This window comes from Rhamphochromis sp. 'chilingali' (genome assembly GCF_963969265.1).
Source record: "Rhamphochromis sp. 'chilingali' genome assembly, chromosome: 16".
Classification (NCBI taxonomy): Eukaryota; Metazoa; Chordata; class Actinopteri; order Cichliformes; family Cichlidae; genus Rhamphochromis; species Rhamphochromis sp. 'chilingali'.
Genome location: NC_137943.1, coordinates 12806126 through 12825413, shown reverse-complemented (window position 1 = coordinate 12825413; position 19288 = coordinate 12806126). Strand labels below are relative to the sequence as shown.

Here is a 19288-nt window from a genome sequence, read left to right as displayed (position 1 = left end):
GGGATACTTTCACTTTGCATTGGCAGTAGGGGTGGAGGAAAAATATATACAGTATGGCATTGCAATATCTTGCATACAGGAACACCAGATATTGATATTAAATAAATGAAAATACTCTGGAAATTTTATGAACAAGAGGGCTCATCTCACCTTAAAGAAGGCAACCTTTCCACAAAGAGTTGCTGTCTGCAGATTCTGCAGAGAGAGCCGCTGCATGGACCAGTGGGTACCCATCATCAACTTGCCTGAACGATGAACTTTAACCAGCAACAAAAATGTGTCCAGAGACGAATTTTATCTGCACACAAAGAGAGGCGTGAACCCCGATGGACACAGATTACCATCCAAAGATCAAATTCCAAAGCACTGCTGATTTGGGGGGGAAGAAAATTCCTGGAAGAAAAGAGGGGGAAAAAAAACCCTTGCTGTCTGTATGAGATGATGTATTTAAAGGATGAGGAGGGGGAAAAAGCAGGGGTTGGATTTTCACAGGACTGTTTGGAGTTGCATCTGTCAGCCTTGGCAATCAAGATGAGACGGCAAGGTTCTTGTATCATCACACGGTGGAAATGTCATGCTTTTTTTTTTCTTCTTCTTTTCTTTCTTTAAATGTGACACTGGCTGGACACAGTACAGATGGATACTATCATGTGTTTGTTTGGTAAAGGACTCTGTGACAGAGAAGTCAGAGAAGTGTGGGGAAACCAGAACGTGGAGCCGTTGAGTGGACCAAGGCCTCGGCCTCTCTCTGCAGAAACAAAGCACTCGTTGAAACACTGGACCTACTGCAGTTTCACTTGTTTGATTAAAAACTGTTAATGTTCAAAAAAAAAAAGAAAAAAAAAAAAGAGTTGCTGTCTGGCTTGGACGGACTGCAATCACTAAATGAAGGTTGTTGGAGGCTTGCAAAAAACTTCTAATTTATAAATACAGGCAGATTGCCAACATGCTGCCATGACTGTGAAGAGTCTTTATAGATTAGCGCAATTCAAGCTCGCTGGCAGCTGGTTGCATACTGGTGATTCCTACCTGTAATTGGCAGGATGTTTGGGATCATTGTCATGCTTGAAAACGAAGCTGTTGCTCATTAGATGCATTCCAAATGGTTGATTAAAATCTGAGGCTCCTTTTTGCATTCATAATTCCATCACTTTGATCTCTAACACAGCCTCTGATGAGGTTTCAGTGAACAGTGATGGATCAACTAAAAGGGATAGAGGTATCCGAGTCCTGTGTCAGGTCTTTGAGGATCTTTTCCCCATTTTTAAGGACATGATTTTCAGGTTCATCTGCTGTAGTTTGTAGATTAACTACACGGGGCGATCGTGGCTCAAGAGTTGGGAGTTCGCCTTGTAATCGGAAGGTTGCCGGTTCGAGCCCCGGCTTGGACAGTCTTGGTCGTTGTGTCCTTGGGCAAGACACTTCACCCGTTGCCTACTGGTGGTGGTCAGAGGGCCCGGTGGCGCCAGTGTCTGGCAGCCTCGCCTCTGTCAGTGCGCCCCAGGGTGGCTGTGGCTACAATGTAGCTTGCCATCACCAGTGTGTGAATGTGTGCGTGAATGGGTGGATGACTGGATATGTAAAGCGCTTTGGGGTCCTTAGGGACTAGTAAAGCGCTATATAAATACAGGCCATTTACCATTTGCTGCTTCTTATTTTGTCTCCCACTGTCCAGTTTCCTCAAATGTTTTAAGGACCTGCTGCATACCATGCTAAGATGTTCAAAGTTTTCAGCTACACAACACTGGTCTTTTTTTTTCTTTTTCTTTTTTTTTAAATTGGAAAAAGAAAAAATTCCTTTTAAAATGGTCGGGTACAAGGACTGGACTGAAAATGATTTTAAAAAAAGGAGCCAACGCCCCCCCAAAAACTTTGAAAAGACCTTCAGAAATCATGGAGAACTATTGCTCCAGAGCACTTAAAGAATTACAAGAAAGTTTGTCTCCTTGGAAGCAAATAATTAAGAAAAGGGTGCACGAAGTAAGAAAAACTATAATTTTTTTTGATACAGTACTGTAAATGTGCAAATATTATTATAGGAGGACAAATGACAAGTGCAACGTCTTGTAGTCTTGGACTTTCCAGTCCTCTGGAAATTCATTTATTTCAAGCACTGTTGAGACAAGAGAATAACAGACAATGTCACACCAGTCTGCACCAGATACCCACATGGTAGGCATTTCACAAAGGGCAGTTTGCCACGTAGAGACAAGGGGGTTGAGTGGTGATGGTGGTGGGGCACACCAATACAAAAACACAAGTGAAAAATGTGAAGGGTGGGGGCTGTTACAGTGAATTTGTCATACACATGAACGCACAAGCCGATCAGAGACAAGGAGTTCACTCTGACGCTTCATTTGATGCAAAATGGGCTGCTGCTCAGACCTGTGCCTGATTTATAAAAGTTTAACAGGGTGACCCAACAAAAGTCATGGGATACTACAATGAAAAATAAAGCAATTCAACACTAAGAACATATTAAAATGTATATTGCATCAGAAATTTAGTGATAAAACGCACATACACACATTTCTCCCTAAAGTACAGTGAAAAAAGGTCTACGTTTTCATTCACACAACATAACCTTTATCCAAGGTTCAATATGCTGAAATTCTTTGAGAAATCCTTATTTAAATCTCCCTTGACTGCAAAACATAGATGTGAACCTTCACAAAAAGAGGAACAATCAACAAATTCCTCTTCTCTAACCACTTTGTTTGATTTTTTTTAGTTGCCAATCCAAACAGTTCTTGGGAGTAAAACAATACTACTAATAAAACAAAAAACAAAACAAAAACAAGAACAGGATTAGAATTTTTTTTTTTTTAAGTAAAAACTAGTTAAAGAGTACATAATGGAAAACCAAATACCATTTGTTTATATCTCACCGTAAAAAACAAATTTTTAAAGCTGAAAGCCTCAAATTCAAGAATTCAAGGCCTATCCAACAAAACTTCCAAGCTCTCAAACAGAGTAAAACCGTGGAGATTTACTGGGATGTAAAAGATGCACAACTCTTTACAGTCAATCGCAACTTGGGATTAAAGCCATGCCACTTAACTCACATCTTACACGAGTCCATCCACCCTTACATTTCACTGATAGCTGTTATAAGGTCCACCATTGTTTATATGATATACAACAGCATAGGTAATTAGTACTGCAACAAGACTGTTTCCATATCAAAATATACAAAAAGGAGATTACCACTGAATCATTCCTTCATCCACCCAGGGCCTCAGGTCTGCCTCTCCTGCGCCTTCCCTCTCTTTTTTCCCCATACAATAATTTAACAGATTCCACTGAAGTCCACCCACATATTTGCATTGAAATGTAAACATTCATCCATAAAACACATAAAAAAACAAAACAAAAAAAACAGCCAAGTGAGCCAGATTTGTTTGTTGCATCCACTGTACAATTTCTGAATCCCACAGAGAAAGAGATCACCCTGAAATATAAATGTACTCTCACTGTTACACGGCAGCTATGACTTGTGCAAACACTTCTGCTAGACTACGCTTGTAAGGAGCTGGACGGAGGTTAGGTTCACAAAGGTATCGGAGGTCGGATGCAGCAGCCGGGAAGGTAGCCACTAAGCTTTATCTACACACCTGCGTGTTGATCAGGTTATAATTTAAACAACTTACAGACGGGTGGCAGCACGGATACAAAAACAAAAAAAAAAAAACAAAAAAAAAACAGGACAGCCAGTGGCGGTAGACCCAAGCATACATGAGGCTTCTTATGTACAACTACAGTACCTATTATTAAGCTAAACCATGCTTTGGCGCCACAGCTTAGCTGACAACTGTTGCAATGTTGTTATTTTTCCTTTTGTCCCGATTTGTACATGCCCTGCGTCGAGAAACAATGACTCCGAATCGTCACGATCACAATCCGCATGATAGATTTCTTCAGAGAGGCAGCAAAAAACGTGTTATGGAACTTTTTAGCATATACAGTGCAGGATGAGCACTACAGTCTGTATATGAAACAACATCCCGTTACACACGCACGCACACACACACACACAACAGTATAAAAAAAAAAGAATCATATGAATATTGCAATATTGACTAATATTATCTTTGTTTTCCCTCCACACCTACTAAGACTACACTGAGAAGTTGTTGCCTGGCTTTTCTCCTGTGCACTTCCTAAAATTAGAACAGCTGAAGCGTCCGAGGCATTTATAGCAACTTAAAAAACAAACAAACAAACAAATTAAAAAACAACAAAACAAAAACAAATAATCATTAAAAAGTCATAAATAAGTTTCTTCGTTTAAAACAACAAATATTTATAATTACATCCGTTAGAGGCGCCACAGTGATTTGAGAACCGAGAGAGAAATCGAGCAACTCTGAAGTAAACTTCGTTTGGCAGTCATTAATCTGTTAACAGTGTTGGAGGATGCGTGTGGTACTGAGAAATGCAGACTCTTTGTTTCTGTGATGATGTGGGACTTGGTCACAGTTTTCTGGACACATGCAAGGCCTTTAAATGCAAGTACGATAGCAGGTCAAAGCCTCATCTTCTCTGACCTTTGATCCCTGCAAAATAGAACTGAACAACTAACGCCCTTCTTTGTCTTTTGACTTGGTTTTCTGCGGTGTGGTACCCTGTGATCCCAGCTTGCTGCTGGGTTCCGACTGTGACGAGTTGATCCAGGATGCCTTGAACGCCTTTGACTGTGTGACAGGAAGCGTGGGGCTTAGAGCCGCCTCCTCCAAGTCGTCAAAGTTCACTTCCTGGACCGCCTCCTGTTTCTTGAAGGAGTCTCTGCGCTCTGATAGAGCCAGCTTCCTCATCACCACCATCTCTTTTGAGTGGTTGTTGGTGCTGCGCTGTTGTGGCAAGGCAGCAGAGCGGTGGTGATCGCTGCCTCCGCTGGCTGTGTCCTGGTGGCCTCTCTGCCCTCCAATGTGTAGGCCCTGGCGGCCGTGCTCGCCTACGCAAACAAACCCTGTAGCTTTGTCTCCCTCTAGGTCCTCCAGCCCCTCTCCCTCAGACAAGGGCACCTCCATAGTGTGACGTCGGGTGCTGTAAGCCTTCCTATCTCCGTGGTAACCCCCAGTCATCTTGTCACCAGTCAGTTTCTCTGCTGACTGAACTCTCTTGAGCAGCGGTGAGCGCGGCGGTTCTGCGCTGCGAGGACGCACAGAATGACGAGCGATTGTAGGAGGTGACAAAGTCTTGCCGTGAAAACTGTGCAGGGACTTGGGGTGACTTGGGAGGCTAGATGGCGAGCATTGAGGAGAAAGAGATTGGGGTGGTGGGATACAGGCCAGAGGCGAAGGAGGGATGCTGCTGGTGGACTTGCAACGACCAGCTTTCGTGTAGCGACCCAAGACGTGAAGAGAACTGGGACGAGCCTGCGGTACGGGCGAGTTTGGAGAGCTGGAGCAAGGAGAAGAACTTGAATCTAACAAAAAAAAAAAAAAGAGTTTAGATTTAGTGGATACACTTCCTCCAGAAAGAGACAACTACATCACTACAAGAACGATTGTCCTCTTCTCTCACCTCCAGAGTGGTCAGGGGCTGGGGAGCGACAAGGTGTTGAAGGCCCAGGAGAGAGGCTTTGTGTTGGTGAGCCAGAGAGGCTGTCACTAGATGATTGGTGGAACCCCGAAGAGAAGCTACGACTGCTCTGCATGGGTGGAGGCGGTGTATGCTTAGACAGCTTCTTCAAGATGCTGCGTCGTCTGCTACAAAAGTAAATTAATAAAAAAAAAAAAAATTGTAAAAAAGCAAATTTACATAATTTACATCTGAGACAAGGAGCCAACTCGTGTTACTGTAATGCTAATCAAAGCTTCTCTAGGAGCATCACTCCGTCTCTCTTACAAAAAGCTTTTCGGAGGCTTTAAGGTTTTTAATGCACGAATCAGACTTGCAGAATGAAAAAAAAAAAATCCTTTTTTTTCCATTTGCCGACTTTATAATTGCAAAATCAGCAAATAGGAACTCTGCTATTTATCTGAGATCTAACATGAGGCTTCAAGGAGGAGTAAAACGTCCAATTCTTCAATATGATTTCATTCTCGCCCGTGTACCTGTCTTGTCCGTCCTTCCTCTTGCTCTTTTTGCTCCGCCGGGCCATCTTGGCCTTGTAGCTCGCTTTTCTAGCAGGTCCAACCTTGATAGAAGTGTTCTCCAGAGCAGTGGTTTGGAGGGTCACCTTGTTGCCACTCTGTCGCAAAAAAATAAAATAAAATAAAAAATTGAAATTTCTATTTAAATTCTTTCTTTAATTTGACAGTTTTAATCTTCCATACATTATAATGATCATTTTAAAAAAGCAACAAAAACCCCCGAAACAAAACACGTTATCCACATACCTTAAGCAAAAGCTCCACCACCTCAGTGTGTACGAGACCCTGGACCGACTCTCCGTTGACGTGAGTGATGAGGTCACCTGCCCTCAATCCTGCCTCGTGTGCAGGACTGCCCTCCTCAACGCACTAGATCCAAACAGACACAACCTCACAATTACTGGTAAAGCAACCATCTAAATGGCTGTTGCTGCGTTTCACCTATGCAATTAGTAAAACTAGTGTTTTTGGTTTACTTAGTTTAAACTTGTTGTGTGAAAAAAATGCCATGTATAGCAACAAAGTATCACGGCAGCATAAAGGTTTCATAAATAAAGGTATGCTTCTTGAAGAAATTTAAGAGAGGTCGCTGAGTCTGCTGACTTGATTTCATCAGGCAGCTTGTCCTACAGCTTCAGGGCTCTGACAGTGAGTGCACAATTAAAATTTTCAACCCCACCTCAGGACCAGATGAGAGTCAAGCGTTTGTGAATGTTAAGGTATATACAGACTCATATGAAACTAATTAGAGCATCTCTGAACCTTGAAGCAGACCATAGTGGGTGCCACTCCTGTTCCTGAACAGAAAACTGAGGCTACAATTCACACAGGTTTACCAAAACTGGCCAACAGAAGATTGGAAAAATGTTGGGAGATGAGTCTCAATTTCTGCTGCAACGTTCAGATGGTTGACAAAGCATCGATCCATCATGCCTTATAATAACGGTTCAGTGTGGTGTAATGGTGTGGGGAATATTTTTTTGGCTGCTTGGGCCTCTTAGTACTGACTAAGCATCGTTTACATGCAGCAGCCTGTCTGAGTATTGTTGTTGACCATGTCCATCATATTATGACCACAGAGTTCTCCTATAAAGTGAAAGGCTATGAAGAAGCTTTTATAAAGGCTTTTTTTTTTAAAAGAGTGAGGAGGGTCAATTTTTGGGGTTCTATGAGTCTGACTATTGGCTTTCTGGTTGAGTGAAGCAGCTGTTGTCAAATCACGAGAATGTAAAACGAATCATACCAAATTGCATAAGCTTTGTTTAAAACCTCAGTTCAGTAAAAGAAAAAGTTTGACATGTTCCAACAGGAAACCAGCAGATGGCACAATTTCTTTGCCATGTGCTGGAAACTATTTTGAGTCATTTGGTTTTAAATTATACCTACGCATACCTAAAAACTAGCAAACAGTCTCTCAGTGTTTGCATGTTGCTGAGCTTGGTGCTGCTGATTTCACTCATTTTTAGGGCCAGCGCAGAAAAAGAGGCCATAAAGTTATTTAAACATCTATGCTTTTGATTCCCAATATAGTATAAATCTAGTCAGTACCAGATAAGATCGCATACCCAGACCATGTGATGAACGGTGTAGACGTCACTGTCTCCCATGTAGACTCTGATGGCTCGCAGCGCAAACCCAAACCTTTTCCCAGAGCTATGGATAACCACCGGAGGCCTGAGGCAGCTGACATTGACGGACAGATCGCGGCTGGGAGACGAGTCTCTGGACGAGGGGTTGGATGATAAGGACAAAGAAGATTTGGGGCTCGTAGGAGGACCTCCTGAGTCATCTAGTTAGGAGCAGAAGAGAAGCAGGAAGAAACACAGCTGAGTCTTTATAAAGTGTAAGCACTACTGTTTTTAAAATGCTGCATCCAGTAATTAAAACCAAACAAACACTGTTCTAATCTTGACTTCAATATAAATAATGTGTTTTACAATATTTACAATAATTACACAATATTAGGCTGTAGAGGGCACTGTGAATACATGAACACTCGTTTCTTGTCACCATTTTCTTTTAATTCCAAACACTTTCTATAATGCATTCATCCTGCAAAGATACCTGGGGTAATGATGAGTGAAAGGCCAGAGACTGATGCAGACTTGGGGACTTTTCCAGAGGGGGACCTGGGTTTCTCTGGGGTCTCTAACTGATGTGCGATGCGTCGAGATGCCCCCCTCCTGAAGGATGGCCTCGTACCTGTGCTGTTGCTCCGGAGACGGATGCGGCGCAGGTTGGAAACCATCCCATCTACAATAGTGGGTACAATGTGTGAGTACTAGTGTTTCACAGCAGCAAAAAAAAAAAAGTAGATAAGGTAGTTTCTGCATTTATTATACTCTTACCCTCCTCATCAGCAGGGATGGCAACTCGAGGCATGATGTCAAAGCTCTGGGTGTTGTTCATTACCAGTGGGCTGGTGCTGCGTTCCGACTGTGAGGAGCTGGATGACGCACGTGGACGGAGACTGAGAAAGATAAAGGTAAAATGCAGGTCCAATAAAAATGCAGATTTTAGCTAAGTTTCTCTTTTAGAAATTGGGCAGTAAACAACAGTTTCCTTCCTAACTACACAATAAATGTCTTTCAACAATAAAAACAAGAAGAACTGCCACTACGTTTTTTAAAAAGTGCATTACTTATAGGGCTGCAACGAGTCACTGAGTAATGTGAATGATTCAATTATTTTAAATTAAAAAAAAAAAAAAATGCTTGACGCACATTCTTTGCTTCGATGCACACGGCTCTGTGGTAAACGATTTAACATTTAACAAAAGTGTTTAACATTGATAACACAACAACAATAGTGATGATGACACAGTTTAACAAGTTGATACTGAGATGTTGAGCTCAGGTTTAGTGAAAGACAAAAGTGTTTCTAGTGTCCAAAACAGCAGCTCTGTTCCTGTAATCACCATTAAAACCATTACTGGGAAACAGCTAGTGAGAGTCCTTCATTGAAGCACCTGATCAACAAACTCAGACATTAAGAAAGGCCTCTTCATCCACCACCATTTACTTTACACAGCAAAAAAATCAGCTCTAAAGCTACAGAAGTAAAGCTACATTAAAATAGGAAGATGAGCTGAAGGCTGACTCCAGCCGTCCTTTTTATATGGAAGCAGTAAACACTGGGAAGTCTAAAGGGGGGCTTGGGGTGTTCTTATGTCAAGGCTTTTACTAAATTAATGAAATAATCAATAGCTGCAGCCCTAAATATTTTATTCGAAAACTGCAGCAAAATGAGCTTATTTGGTATTTTGTGGTTTTTAATCAATTTTCTTCTTAGATATCCTGTTTCTCTTTTATGGTTTAATGGTTCACTCCATTCAGCACCACACAGGGAGGCTTCAGTAAACGCTGAATGGATATATCACTTGTGTTTACACCCGTGGGCAATGTAAAGGCCTCCATCTGACATGCATGCAAGAAAACATCCAACTGGGGGAACTTTAGAATGGCTCATTGGTTTAATACAAAACGACGTGAAAAGACCTCTATAAAATTTGCCCTTTTGAAATAGGAAACGCTTCAACCCAATACGAGAGACTATTATATTTTGTGAATACAGAGAGGGCTGTGATAGTTTTGTTCTCATAATAAGGACATCACTCTCCCTTGTTCCATGCTCTCACCTCCCCCTGTGTCCATCTGCCCTCTTGTCTGCACTCGCCAAATGTTTGTGTCCGTCACCAGGGGAAAGGACTCCCCTGCCCTCCCATCGGTCCTCCTTCTCCTCGCTGTGGCTTCGGTCTGATGACGACAGGCTCAGGTTGGATGGAGTGGAGGTGGACAGGTGCTCTGTGCTGCTGTACACCTGGAGTTTAAGAGGAAAAAGGTGGCATGGATTAAAGAAGAAGGGTTTTTTTTTTTTATATCCTACAAATAACCAGAGGTATTTCATTAACCAAATTACAACACCAAAACAAAAAGTCTTGCTTTGTTCCATGAGCCAGGTATTAATATTGATTATAACTCATGGGTAGTAACGAGTACCTTGCTGAAGCGGTGGGCTACAGAGGAGAACTGTCGTAGCTCCAGAGATGATTCATCATCATTTGTTTCATCGTCATCTGAGCCCAGATGACAGTATCGCTCTGATCGGGCTGGAGGGAAACATGGTGGCATGCAATAAATGATCACAAACTGGGAACAGTTTCCTATCCAAATTAAAACTACCACCATGCTGCATTGCTACAAATTTAGCTCATAAAATCATCCATTTTCTGAGAGCTCATTTCCAAATGAATTTCTCCTCACAGGTTTTTAACAATGCAGTGCATCTACTTCATAAAAGGCCCACAGTCAGTAAATCCACATACTGTCAAAGTAGCTGGTGTCCTCCTCGCTCTCTAACTGTGGGATGAATTCAGCTTTCTGCCTCAGGAGACCATTCCAGTCCAGGCCAAGGAAGAAATTGTGCATCTTTACCTCAGTGGCCCCACCTGGAGAAAGAAGTTATTAAACTCAAATATGGGCATCGAGGTCCCCAGACTTGAGTCTGAGCTTGTCTGATCCCCAGCCAGACTCTTTGTTGCACTGAGGCGCCTTGAGGCATCTGTTGCCATGATTTGGTGCTATATAAATAAAACTTAACTGAATTTCATTCCATTCTCCTGGTCTCTGGCTTTATGCTTATTGTAAAACTAATTTGCTGCTATTTTCTATAAATTCAAGTTAATTAATAAGAAAATTTAAAAACAAGCATTTAGTGCTGTGCAACATAGGATGCAATAAGACATTAAATTTCAAGTCTCAGTCAGGTTTAAATGTCAAGAGTAAAAATGAGTTTTCAAATAACTTAAGTGTAACGGACTGCTTCAAAGTTTACCTGCAGTTACAGCAAAGGCCTGATCTGTGGTTTAACCAGCTTCCCGGTACAACCAAAAGCATCTGGTCAGCTGACCTTAATGATCTTTTGAAAGTGTGCATAATTAAAAGGCCTGAAAAGTAAAGAGGTCCTAACCCATACAGTGACCTAAACACAAACAAAGTGTAAAGAAGTCAAAACAGTGGAAATTTGAAGTCTAAAACATTCAAGTCAGAAAGCTCTAGAGAGCTTATTGATTACTGTGAACTAGTCGACCTCTCTGTCTCTATGGGAGGTCTATGGGAAACAATTTTATCAAGCCTGGTTAATGTAAAATTCTATTAATGAATAATCTGCCAAATAAACACACAGAAGACCTCAAATCCTTCCTTATTCCTGTGCCAACTTTATTTAAACTCTTAAAATTAAATTCCTCCACATGAGGCCTTGTGCAGACTATGACCTCCTGGTAAGACACCCAGTGACACATCTGTCACAAAAAGCATGTTTTTGCCTTTTTCTGGCCACCTCAGAGTCACACTGTCCCGAGGCCCAGAGAAGGTTTTTCATCCATCAGCAATCATGCTGTCACCAACCTGTTCCCAGGCGCTCCAGAGGGTTCTGCCTCAAAAGTCTGGTGATAAGGTCCTGAGCATCAGCTGGCAGGGCATCCTCTCCATCCGGCCAGATAATATCATCTGAACACAGGAGAGAATGCAACGAAGGGAACTAAAGGTATCTACAAAGCCCAGGGGACTGATGTGCCAAAATACAGAGATCTATTGCAGAATTTTGAGCGAGAGGATGACAAATGGATTGGATTTACGTGTATAAAAATAACTAACTATGAGTTCAATTGAAAGATTTCCTACCATTAACCACTTGACCAAAGAGCTGCTCTGGTGTGTCTCCAAAGAAAGGCACACAGCCCACTAGGAACTCATAAAGGATGATCCCCATGGCCCACCAGTCCACAGGCTTCCCATAGCCCTGCCTCAGGATCACCTCTGGAGCGATATATTCTGGAGTACCACACACCTGTAGACAGGTTTAAAAAAAAAAAAAACAGAGTTAAAGAGAAAAGGCGGATTTTAGAGAAGCTCAAAATCAGAGGAGATGAAAAAAAAAGACAAGCGAGAAGAGACAAACCTGCTTGTCAATGAATTCTCTGGTATCCTTTTCAATGTGTCCTTCATACAAGTTGGTTGTCATGTTCATTAGGCCAATCTTTGAAAGTCCAAAGTCTGTCAGTTTAATATGTCCCATGGAGGTGATCAGCAAACTACAAAGGAAGTAAGCACAGAAATGTTTCATGTTACATCAAATGCTGGAATTTCATCTTTAGAGAAAAAAAAATATCAAAGACTCAAAGTTTGAAAATATTCTGCTCTATCTTCAGAAAGATTCCATCTCCCTACAGATCACTGCAAGTTTAAAAATGATGAAAGCTTTTAAGTTATTTAGCGCTGCCTTAAGGCGTTCACAAGAAATATGGGGGAGGGGGGAAGGAATAAGAATATTCTCCTTGTTCATCCGTTTGCCTGACTCACTTGTCAGGTTTGAGGTCTCTGTGTACAATGCCGTAGTTGTGAAGGTACTCTAAAGCCAAGACAGTCTCAGCAAAATACATCCTGGCCATGTCCACAGGCAGAGGCCCACCGATATTCTTCAACAGATTGGCACAATCTCCACCTTAAAAACACAAATGAGGCCACCATGAAAAACGCTTTCAGGTCAGGTGACTTAGACTTAAAGGTGTACCTTGTATGGTAGATATATAAGAGCTTGGTGTGCATGTGTCTCTATGTGTCTACAGTCTGAGCCAACTGTACCTTCCACATATTCCATAACCATGCACAGGTGCCTCCGTGTCTCAAAAGAGCAGAACATGGAAACCACAAATGGGTTTTCAGCAAAGGTGAGGATGTCTCGCTCTACGAACACCTGTTGGATTTGATTTCTAAGGATCAGATTCTGCCTGTAGATCTTCTTCATAGCAAAACGCTGACGAGTGTCTTTGTGGCGCACCAGAAATACGGCCCTGTGTAAGAGAACAGAGGCAAAAGGAAGGGGAGAGGCAGTGACAACACAAAGAGAGACAGAATAAATAATCAGCAATCATCAACAAAGAAAGCAGGGAGATAATACAAAGAAAATCAATTGTGGGAATCACATAGTGGTAAATATCAGTTCAGACTGGAAATGAAACTGCCCTGACTAATTCCAGCCTGAACACAAAAATACTACAAAAACACATCCACATTTTAGTTTCCACTTTTATTTAGATCTCTGTGGTTCTTGGTGCGACTGACTCAGTCAAACGCAAACAAAGAAGTCTGTCTTACTCACCCATAGGCGCCGTTGCTAATGAGCTTTATAGTCTCAAAGTCGCTTTCCAGTGGTTTCCTACGAGGAGGGGTGCAGGCTGCACGGCTCTGAATCACGCAAATCCCAACGAGAGAGAAAGAGAAAGGGGGAGAGGAAAAAAATTACAGCTGCTGTGTTACTTTTGGAGAATTTTTTTCATGTTAACGAGAGCTCCATTTATCACTTAAATAGCATTGAATCAAGAATAATCTGCATGCTCTGCCAAATGGCATTTAATATTTCTTTGGTGCATATGCCACAGCCGTCAAGTTCGTCACCCACCACAGTTAATCCTGTCACAGACACAATTCAGCTCTGCTTTATCAACTGGAGCATCTTTTATGCACGCAACACAAATTGCTAGAGAAAAATGATTTAAAAAACAAAAAAACAACAACAACAATGATGCAAAGAGTATGCCAAATCCACACAGTGAAAGGCTGAAGGCTGGGATTTTGGGAACCTGCTAATACATCCAGTGCTGTGGAAAGGTATTTGCCTATTCCAAACTTCTTAGGTTTTTCACATATGCGTCACACTTCAATGTTTCAGATCAAACAAATTTTAATATTAAACAAAGACAAGCCAAATTTTCTTAATTATGATTTCATTCATTCATTCATTAAGAAGGAAAAAAAAACTATCCAAACTTGCCTGGACTGTATTTATAAAAAAAAAAAAAAAAAAAAAAAAAAAAAAAAAAGGCTGTTATTGAGCCATTCGGAGGTGGACTAGCTGGTGTGTTTTGAATCATTGTGCTGGTACATAACCTAGGTGATCTTTGGTTTACGCCATGAACTAATAGCCAGACACCCTCCTTCAGGATTTTCTGGTAGAATCTCTTCATTATTGTTGAATGATAACCTCTGACCTTAACTGAGGCAACTGAGGATTGGATGTTTTTAGATGATGTTCTAGTTTTTTTTGTGATAAGTCCTCAATGCAGGTCACTCCTGGGAACGTTCACCATTGTTCCAAGTTTTCTCCATTGTGGATAATGGCTCACACTGTGGTTCACTTTGGCAAACTTTCCAAACTAGCAGATGTCAGTGACTTTTTTTCCCCTCGACTGTTTCTTTAAATCGTGACACGATGTGCCCGTCTCATTTTGATGGACAGCTTCTATTTAAGTGATCTTTTTGATTCAGCAGGTCTGGTCGTAACCAGGCCTGAATGTAGCTTGTGAAATGAAATTCAGTTTTTCAAAAAAAATGTGGTTAATCAGTTAATTTATTATTTAAGGAGGCAATTACTTTTTCACAGAGGGTTAGGTAGGTTTAGAAGTGTTTAGTAATAAAATTTCTTTGATGATCATTTATGTGTGACAGATATGGAAAAAAAACCTAAGAAATCAACACCGTATCAACAAAGGTTGCCACTCGGTGACTTAAAAACTAGTAAGACAATCTTAAAGCAAATAAATCTAATCTAAAGGATGTGGAATATTTTTAAAATACGTGAGACATGAGCGCCATCTGTTCTTCCTGGGTCACTTTAGGGTTCACTGTATGCATTTGGTAACCGTTTAATGTAAGCTTATACCTGTGCAGATGTTGCCTCTCCAGTGTCATCAGACTCTCTGCTCGCTGATCTGTGAATCGGGCTAGTATGCTCCAAATGAACCATCTCTGTAACGGCAGCAGACAAAACAGATCCAACTTTATTAAACGCCAGTGCGAATCAAAGTTAAAAAAATCACAAAACTGTCACTGTATCTTACGAGATTAGTTCACAATGATTTATTTAAGCTAACTGCATTAGGGTTTTCAAATTTATCTGAAGTAAGCAATAATGAGATAGAAATATATATATATTTTTTAAATCTGCACCTTCCAGGGGGTCTCTGGTAAGGCCCAGCTGGCTGATTATGTATCTGGGAATATCAGTTTTGATGCCTTGTCCTACTTTGGCTTGACCCTCTGCAGCCTCCAAACGTTGGTAAAACTCCTCTGGATCAAACTCCTGGATTCAAAATATAAAAAAATAAAGGAAAGACAGTTCAGGTTTCACTCAAATATACATTACTTTGTTGACATAATATGTAGAAAAGCTTCAACTACTACATCGGGAAACGATGGATCAAACATTGTAATACAATTAAAAATGCTGAAAAATGACAGAAAAATGTTTCTGCTCCAATCTGGGCTTTTTTTCTGGCCTGGAAAACTGGAGCATCACTGGCACCTTACTAACAACAGACCCAGGCTAGCAAGGTGAACTTGGCTTAGTAAACAGTAAGCTGGGTTATTATTACTGCACAAACTAATCGCTACTACAAGATGTCAACATCATGTATGAGTCAACTTTCACGCATGCATCTAAGCTGATGGACATAGTGTTATTACGTCACTCGTAAAGCTGTGATTATTACTGCGTCTGTCATTGAGTCTTACCAGACACTCCAACAGCCTGGCAGGCCTGGAGATGATGATGAGAATCTTCTTGACCAGTTTGGTGATGATGGTCACCTCCTCGCTCTCTGAGCGCTCATACGCCTGAACAGAACAAATAGTGATGTGATTATTATAGTGACCTAATCCATTTGACACAAGCCATGAGCCACCACAACTCATCCAAAGAAGCTGTCTGCACTTGTCGGGTGATATTTTTAGCATCCATTTCATCCCCTTACATTGTCTGGTGGTGATTCAAGGGCTGGTATTTCAACATGTTGAATCAATACTCACTGCATGCTCTGCCAGGCTTATAAATAATGGAAAAACATTTGACTTTTTAACACTCATTCTTGCTTATCTAAATCCAACAGCGCTTTGATCAAACAGCAGGTTCAGAAAGTGTATGATAGAGGTGGTGAAACAGTCAGAGGAGCGATTATTCAGCAGTCAGTTTAAAACAAACTCTTGCCCTGCTAAACACAGAAAAATCCACTCTAAAAAAAATTGTAAACACCTTTATGAAAAAGCAACACTAGCAAGCAACTCAACATATGCATTTTAGCATGTGGAGAAGGGTCAAAACAATTTCTGTGGCCACAAAGAATATACTAATTAAAGAAATTATTATATGACAAAATAATCATTTAAACCACTGTTTTGCTGTAGAATACACAATCATTACAAAACTGAACACTTGACCATTGCACACCCCTATGTAATAACACAAAATACAGAACATTATTGACGGATGGAGTGGAATCAGCAGAATATTAACAGAGGAAATGGGCCTTTTCATTTCAATGTTCAGTGTCCTCAGTGCTGCTATAGTACAGCATGCAATGTCCCAGAGGGCAACCTGAGCTACCAACAATAACACCAGCTAGAAACATCTTAGAAAGAACCAACACTCCCTGACTGTTTGAAAAAGAAAAGAAGAGAAAAAAAATTCTCTGTATGAAAAAGATGAAAAATCATTTACTAAAGATGAGAGACACCCACCTCATGCAACAGCTTCTCCAATTTCTCCTGCAGCTCCATGAAGTACCTGGAGGTCACCAGGCCATTCTGGGACTTGTCCAGACAGTCTCTGGCGAGCTCCACCAGCTGGTGCTGAATGAATCCAAGCACACCATCAGCCAGGGGCAGAGCGGTGTCCGGGGAACACTCTGCAATGATGTCGAGCAGCCGACCCTCCATCTGGGCCGTCGCCTGGGAAACAAAAATGAAAGCCTTCGTTTAAACCAGTACTGCATACATTTCTAATCCATTTAGTGAGCAGTTGAAGATTTTAACTTTGATTATGAGACTTTCACACAGAAAGGGAGCTACCTTAGGGAAACGTTCTTTATAGACGTGATTCATCATGACAATCTCATTGTCAAACACCCCACAGGTCCGTCCAGGGCTTCACAGAAAGAAGACAAAAGGAGAAAAAAACAAAAACCAGATAAAAATATTACAAATGTCGATATTTTTTTGCACAAATGCCATTAACAAATAATGGAGACCAAACTAAAATAAAATGAAAAACAACTGAACTAAGTGGCAAACTGAACTGATGAAATCAACATTTATATCTTTACTGAACAGCCATACACACAACAAGCTATAACATTTTATGACCACATTAACAATTAAAGTGTTGACTAACATTCTAGGTCATACAAACAGCGTGTTTGACACAATTCAGATCAGGCTCTCATGTTCACCATCCACGACCACACGTGTTGCACCCAGAGGGTTTCGGTTACACGCAGGGGTCTTTTTAAACCCTCCTTACAAGTTCCAAATCAATGTACTGTCAGCACAAATGTTAAAAATAACAGTCCTGGGTGCTCCCTTACACTACGTTGCATACTAAAAATGACAATAATGTCAATATGCGACATGAACTTAACTTGTTCTGGGTAACCACAACAGTTGCACACGCGGTATGAATTTATTTCAGGGTAATGGCAACTGCTTAGACCACTCGGAACTATTTTGAGGCTGCAAGAAATCCTTTTACGCAACTTGTAGAGCAAATTTAGAACAACGGCGACACATGTCAGTCAGCTGCTGTTGATTTAGATGCATCATTAACAACTATGCAAAGGTCAGGTAAAACCCAAGGGGGAGATTTCTCCCCGGTGTAATTGCTAGAGTTACCCAGATGTACTTATAGAGTATTAGTGTACACATGCAGTGCGAATTACTGCATGTGGCACAGGCATGGACACGTCACCAAAAAAGCAACCACATCAACAGGCTGCCAAAATCCTCCCCAGCCTGTCATAAAAACTCTACAGCAACCTCAAAACAGCCTGCCATTGCAGCTATTCAGAGGGATGAGTCCAGCAATGCCAAGTGATGAGGAAAAGGTTTTATTCTATTCCAGGGGATCACGCACAAATGGCACAGAGGGTTTTTCCAGAGCCACATTAAATAATTATCCCAACATATTCTTTCCAGACAGTATTTAATTTATCTTTTTATAATCATGTGCGAAATATCTCCTGAAAAACCATTAAGCCTACTTTTGTTAGACTGGGCTGGAGTGGCAGCCTCACCAAACAGGGCAGTGCTCATTCACATACAACTTTACAATGTTCTAAAAAGAGCAACTACAACTACTTAAGGTGGCAAGCTTCGTGAGCTTAAACCTTAGCACAGTCTATCCCACATTTGCTGTTTAACTGTTTAACAGGTAAAGTTATTTAATTTACTATAAGCTTTGATTACTTGGTGAGTATGTAGTAAAGCAGCAGGAACGGGTAGCATGTTAGCCACGCTAGTTACAAGTTTGAGGTTTTCATTTTATACCCCGTTAGCAGATTTTCTCTTTCTGTTGTGAGAAAATGTGCATATTTAAAAAAAAACAAAAAAACAAACACACTTTTTTTTTTTTTAAGGGAAAATTTAGAGCACAGTTCAGTTTAAATATGGCACATATGATCACACCAGTGAAGAGAAACCTTGATTTGAAACTACAATTTAGCAGCACAAGACCACAACAAGTGGCGCTCTTTTCAACTAAGATCAGGAAACTAAAGCTACAATTCAAATAAGCTCAACATCAGCCGATGAAAAATTATGCCTGGTCTGATGAGTTCTGATTTCTGGTGCGAACATGATAAAGAGTTCGCTGTATTCAAATGGCCTCTATAATCACCAAATCTCAACTAGGGATGGGTATCATTCAGGTTTTATCTGATACCGGTGCCAAATCTGTACTTTTGAAACGGTGCTGGTGCTTAAACGGTGCTTAAAGAATAGAGAACACAAACTTTGTCCAAAAACTTATGTTTTTATTTTTAGCAGTCTCTTTTTTTCTGCAAAATGATAAGCAACACACATGGGGCGATCCGCGCTAACTCGCTAATGGAGATTTACCACACCCGCAGCAGATGTGCTTGTTGTGAAGTCTTGCAGCAAGCTATCAAATACGGTGCATTTCTCGGCTTTTAAAAAACGCTATGCGTCGCTAGGTGTTTCATCAGATTCGAAGTGTCACCTCCTTTGCACAGTGTCACCTTAAAGCACTTGTTGCAGGCTGCTGAGTTTGCATCTTTTGCTGTGAAGTACAGCCAGACTTTTGACCGCTTCGCCTTGGGCATTTTTAATCTGTAGCTCTGC

At 41.1% G+C, this 19288-nt stretch overlaps 1 protein-coding gene across 5 annotated transcripts in view; it reads right to left on the bottom strand.

Moving 5' to 3' along the window:
- Positions 1–3502: 3502 nt before the first annotated feature.
- mast3a (microtubule associated serine/threonine kinase 3a) overlaps positions 3503–19288 on the bottom strand; it is a 29049-nt gene continuing 13263 nt past the window's right edge. For all 5 annotated transcript variants that reach the window (XM_080907732.1, XM_080907730.1, XM_080907731.1 and 2 more), the window contains 21 exons: positions 17003–17078; positions 16673–16882; positions 15671–15772; positions 15107–15239; positions 14820–14905; positions 13260–13345; positions 12743–12951; positions 12461–12602; positions 12060–12192; positions 11783–11948; positions 11507–11608; positions 10423–10545; positions 10097–10206; positions 9736–9917; positions 8447–8568; positions 8163–8351; positions 7664–7887; positions 6345–6467; positions 6060–6196; positions 5527–5711; positions 3503–5428 (listed from right to left, as the gene is read on the bottom strand). In XM_080907732.1, the coding sequence (XP_080763858.1) occupies positions 4578–5428; positions 5527–5711; positions 6060–6196; positions 6345–6467; positions 7664–7887; positions 8163–8351; positions 8447–8568; positions 9736–9917; positions 10097–10206; positions 10423–10545; positions 11507–11608; positions 11783–11948; positions 12060–12192; positions 12461–12602; positions 12743–12951; positions 13260–13345; positions 14820–14905; positions 15107–15239; positions 15671–15772; positions 16673–16882; positions 17003–17078 (3691 nt within the window). In that variant the 3' untranslated portion in view covers positions 3503–4577. The remainder of the gene's footprint in view (positions 5429–5526; positions 5712–6059; positions 6197–6344; positions 6468–7663; positions 7888–8162; positions 8352–8446; positions 8569–9735; positions 9918–10096; positions 10207–10422; positions 10546–11506; positions 11609–11782; positions 11949–12059; positions 12193–12460; positions 12603–12742; positions 12952–13259; positions 13346–14819; positions 14906–15106; positions 15240–15670; positions 15773–16672; positions 16883–17002; positions 17079–19288) is intronic.